The sequence below is a fragment of the Triticum aestivum genome, chromosome 4B (assembly GCF_018294505.1).
Source record: "Triticum aestivum cultivar Chinese Spring chromosome 4B, IWGSC CS RefSeq v2.1, whole genome shotgun sequence".
Classification (NCBI taxonomy): Eukaryota; Viridiplantae; Streptophyta; class Magnoliopsida; order Poales; family Poaceae; genus Triticum; species Triticum aestivum.
This window is the reverse complement of record NC_057804.1, coordinates 631,628,150-631,632,791: the sequence shown is the minus strand read 5'-3', so window position 1 is coordinate 631,632,791 and position 4,642 is coordinate 631,628,150. Positions and strand designations below refer to the sequence as shown.

At 51.0% G+C, this 4,642-nt stretch overlaps 1 protein-coding gene across 1 annotated transcript; it reads right to left on the bottom strand.

Annotated features, from left to right (window-relative positions):
• Window positions 1-2,428: 2,428 nt before the first annotated feature.
• Window positions 2,429-4,185, bottom strand: LOC123089492 (GDSL esterase/lipase At5g55050-like). The gene is made up of 4 exons (XM_044511163.1): window positions 3,816-4,185; window positions 3,602-3,735; window positions 3,003-3,477; window positions 2,429-2,836 (listed from the first exon to the last, which is right to left on the bottom strand). Exons 1-4 carry the CDS (start codon window positions 4,081-4,083, stop codon window positions 2,580-2,582), a joined length of 1,134 nt encoding a protein of 377 aa, XP_044367098.1. The 5' UTR covers window positions 4,084-4,185; the 3' UTR covers window positions 2,429-2,579.
• Window positions 4,186-4,642: the final 457 nt, after the last annotated feature.

Genomic DNA, 4,642 nt, shown 5'->3' with positions numbered 1-4,642 from the left:
GGAGTAATAGTAGTAGATGCAGGCAGGAGTCGGTCTACTTGTTATGGATGTGATGCCTATATACATGATCATGCCTAGATAATGTCATAATTATTCGATTTTCTATCAATTGCTCGACAATAATTTGTTCACCCACCATAATACTTATGCTCTTGAGAGAAGCCTCTAGTGAAACCTATGGCCCTCCGGTCTATCTCTTATCATATTTGCTATCAATCTACTTTTATTTGCATCTTTATTTTCTGCATCTATATTATAAAATACCAAAAATATATTTATCTTATCATACTATCTCTATCAGATCTCACTTTTGCAAGTGGCTGTGAAGGGATTGACAACCCCTTTATCGCGTTGGTTGCGAGTTCTTTATTTGTTTGTGTAGGCGCGTGGGACTTGTTGAGGAGCCTCCTACTGGATTGATACCTTGGTTCTCAAAAACTAAGGGAAATACTTACGCTACACTTGCTGCATCACCCTCTCCTCCTTGAGGAAACCAACGCAAGCTCAAGACGTAGCAGGAGGTCATGCTAGAGCACTTGCAACAACAGCTCAAACGCGCCCAAGATCGGATGAAGATACAGGCTAACTATAAACGGACTGATCAGGAGTTTTCCGTTGGTGATGCGGTCCTTCTGAAATACAACCCTTCATCCAGACCTCCGTCGCACAACGCCCTCACCAGAAACTGGCGTTCCGCTACTATGGGCCGTACTGCATCCTGGCGCGTGTTGGGGCTGTTGCGTATAAGCTGCAACTTCCTGACGGGAGCAAGATCCACCCTGTCGTGCATGTCTCACAGCTGAAGAAGGCCGAGGGCGCAATGGTGCCGGTGAGCTCTGAACTTCCCCCTGATAACTCTCTCCTGCAGGCTGAACACACACCGGAGAAGATCCTCGCAAGACGGTGCGTGTGGCCGGAGGTGAGCGTGCTCATGTCCGAGTGCAATGGAGCCTTCTTCCTGACTCGCTGTCTAAGTGGGAGGACCTGATCAACCTCCAGCAGCGGTTCCCAGCGTCGCCACCTTGGGGACAAGCCGGACCCAAGAGGGGGAGAGTGTCACGGCTGGCAAAGCTATCCCACCCGCCAGCGTGGACGAGATGGAAGCTGGCCATGAGCTAGAGGTAAAGTAGGTTGTGTGTGTGCGCTGGCTGACTAGTGGGCCTGGGGCCAGTGTGGTTGGTGTGGCCTGCGTGCTGCAAGGGTGTGTTAAGTACGGCTGCGCCCGTGGAGAGAGTCATCAGAAAATATGTGGAACTAGAACCAGGCGAGAGAAGCTGTTCTTCCTCGATTAATCTCAGATCCCCTTCCTTCCCTTTTTCCTCTAGCTCCCTCCCAAATCCTTCCATCTCTGGATCACGAGAGGCCCGTGACATGCCCGCGGTCCCAGAAGACGAAGCGGTCGTGGTCCGCGCACGTGGTGGAGTTAGGCAGGCAGTCGGTCTCCGCCCCCATCCTCCCGCTGCCGCAGCACGCGTTGTCTATGCTCACGTACCCTGCACCATCAAATCAAATCAAATCACGGGATTAATACGAGTCCTGGCTGCTACGAACTGCTCATCATTAACAGTCTAATTTCCTTCGAGAAGTTAGGTATCTACTCCTATATTGTTTAATTTAGAATTTTTTATTGAATATTTTGTATAATTTAAATATGATCCTTGAGTGTGTATAAATATTCATATTCATAAACATTTTAAAAGTCTTTCTTCACATAACAATTTTAATATAATGTACGCATGTATTTGTTTTTATTTACTAACTAATTGTCGTTTCTATGTATAACATTTATAACATGGGATAATTTGAAAAATATTTTTATTACTTGTACATACGTTCTTGAAATATCTTTAACAAAAACTAACTTGTGGTAAATGCGCCGCACTAAGTATAGCCCATTTAAGGCCAGTTAGCGTCTACTTCCTCCGTTCGAAATTATTCATCGTAGAAATGGATGTATCTAGATGTATTTTAGTTCTAGATACATCCATTTCCGAGACAAGTAATTCCGAACGGAGGGAGTACATGTTTATACATCAAGTGAGGCATTGTGTGGAGTAGCTGGCACTGTGTTGCTGCAACTTGCTTGTACCAGGTTCGATCCCACCAGGTCGCATTTTTCGTTTTATTAGTTCTCTGTGTACTGTGAGAGGGGTTTTCCGAGAAAAAATATTTGGGTTTTTTGCTCTCCAAAATAAAGGGCCACACACCTGGCTCCATCATCTAGTCGCTGACAATGGGCCCCGTGCCATGCTTGCGGACCACGTCGGCACTGTTTTCTTATGCAAACGTAATTTGCACCGTATATGCACACCAAAGCCAAGCTCTAGCACCCGTTCAATGTATGTCACAAGTTTCAGCACTAAAGTGATTTTTGTAGCTAAATTGACTCTATTTCCTGCGAAACATCACAACTATGCTTGCACATACATTTCGCATTCAGACACTCTGAATTACTCTGTTGCACGGCTAATTATTATTCTACCAGTAGCTTTTATACTGTATACATCTGTAAAAAATAAGTAGATGAACGCGACGTGCACGAGTAGAGGAGCATGCGCGCTTGTGGAGTGCCGACCTAGCTAGCTATAGCTAGCTAAATCTTCCGGGCCAGCAAAAATCTTCCGGGCCAGCTGGTCGAAGCTGATGGGCGCGGTGAACCCTGCCGCTCCGTCGAAGTAGGCGGCGGCGCTGAGCTCTCCGGCGCGCTGCGAGGGATGCCCGCGGTCCCAGAAGACGAAGCGGTCGTGGTCGGCACACGTCGTCGAGTTAGGCAGGCAGTCGCTCTCCGCCCCCATCCTCCCGCTCCCGCAGCACGCGCTGTCTATGCTCACGTACCCTGCACCATCAAATCAAATCACGGGTTAATACAAGCGCCGGCTACTACGAACTGCTCATCATTAAGAGTTTAATTTCCTTCGAGAAGTTCAAGTTAGGTATTTGCAAAAATCAAGTACCCATCCGTATCTCCCATGGAAAGGCAGCAAGAGGTACGGAGTACGTACCGGATGCCGCCGGGTTGGCGAAGGTGACTTGCGAGAGGTTGTAGTTGTCGGCGAGGGAGTAGTCGAGGCCCGGCAGCCGGGCGGCGAGGCCGGCCATGAGGGACCTGAGCTTGTCGTTGAAGCCGGCCGACAGCTGGTTGAGCCCGTCGTTGCACGCGCCAGTCGCGCTGAGCGCCCGCGCCACCGGCACGCAGCCCAGAAGCCCCACGTTGATGATCCCGAACTTCCTCGCGCCCATGCCGTACAGGTCCGTGATGGCCGCGGAGTAGCCGGAGATGAGTTTGGCGTAGAGCGCGGCGACGTCGCCCGGCGCGGCCGCGAACACGGAGATGTCGTTGCTGCCGACGCTGAAGAGGAAGAAGGACCTCGAGAGCAGGAGGCGCGCCGCGGCTTTGCCCACCCTGGCCTCCATGGCGGCCTTGGTTGACTCCATGTACCGCACCTGCTTCGACAGTGGGATATTGTTCCCCGCGTTCTGCATGCATGCACGCACGCAATGCATTATTAGCTTTGTTCACTTATCTCCATTCGTGCGTGTGGAACTCGTGGTGGATGGTAGGTAGCATGCACGTGCAAAAGATGGACCAAAATGAACTTACGGTTGAGTCCAGGATGCCTGCTCCGGCAGAAGCATAGCTCACGCCTGTGGCGAGAGCGCTGAGGAGCAGGGCGGTGGGGCGTGGCGCGAGCGACAGGTACGCCGGCGGGCTCTCCTTCAGTCCCAGTCTCATTGCTGAATACATGGTTGCACGTTACACGACCATCGACGCATCTTGAATTGATATATGTACGATCGATGGCTTAGATACGTACCGATGAAGTCGGCAACGTGGTAGCCGTTGCTGAACCGCCCCGTCGCCCGGGCGCCGCCGGGGAAGTCGACGCCGTTGAGGGGCGTGTTGGCCCTGGGCACGTTCGGCCCCGGCAGGTAGTTGTTGTTGCCCACGTCCAGCGTGGAGTCCCCGAACACGTACATCGCCGGCACCAGCCTCACCATCTTGCTCGGGCCAGCGGCGGGGGCACCGATGATCAAGCACAGCTGCAGGATGGAGACCATGGCCAGACTACTATTGCACCCCATGACCGTGATGATGGTCTGTGAGCTAACTGGAGTATATAGCTTGCGTCAGGCTGCACTCTCGATTGGTTTCTCGATCTCTTGGTGTGTGTGTTGGTTGCGACTGGGTAGGACTATTTATAGGCGCAGGCGCATGCGCGTTTTCAACTCTCTACCAAAGTCCCGGTCTCATTGCACCATATGCTGCACAATTCCTTCATTTTTTTCAGTCCGGACATTGGCCTTAAAATATGTGGATGTGATCTCCCCGGCCGGCGAGGAAGAAGGTTCGGCCCGAAAGGGATCAGAATCCAAAGGCCATGCGTTAGTGATGCAACACGCCCATTAGCCATGTGCGTATGCGGCCAGAGAATATGCCTACACTGATTTTCGATGTGCAGTACGTAACACTGCAGAGACCTGTCTGCATTTTCTTTCCTTCTCTGACATTTATTCCACGGTTTGTTAGTAGGTCTGCATCGATCGGAATAGTACTGTTAGCGTGTCTGCGCGCTCACTCTGCGCGATGTCTCGTTTTCGAATATATGCCATCTTTTCACCAATAGTAGCTCAGTGTTTTGCT

Excerpts from the sequence above, each read along its gene's own strand:
- LOC123089492 (XM_044511163.1), bottom strand. The coding sequence starts at position 4,083 with ATGGGGTGCAATAGTAGTCTGGCCATGGTCTCCATCCTGCAGCTGTGC. Across the intron at positions 3,736-3,815 it reads CCACGTTGCCGACTTCATCG|CAATGAGACTGGGACTGAAG; the intron begins GTACGTATCTAA and ends CCATGTATTCAG. Across the intron at positions 3,478-3,601 it reads CAGGCATCCTGGACTCAACC|AACGCGGGGAACAATATCCC; the intron begins GTAAGTTCATTT and ends GCATGCATGCAG.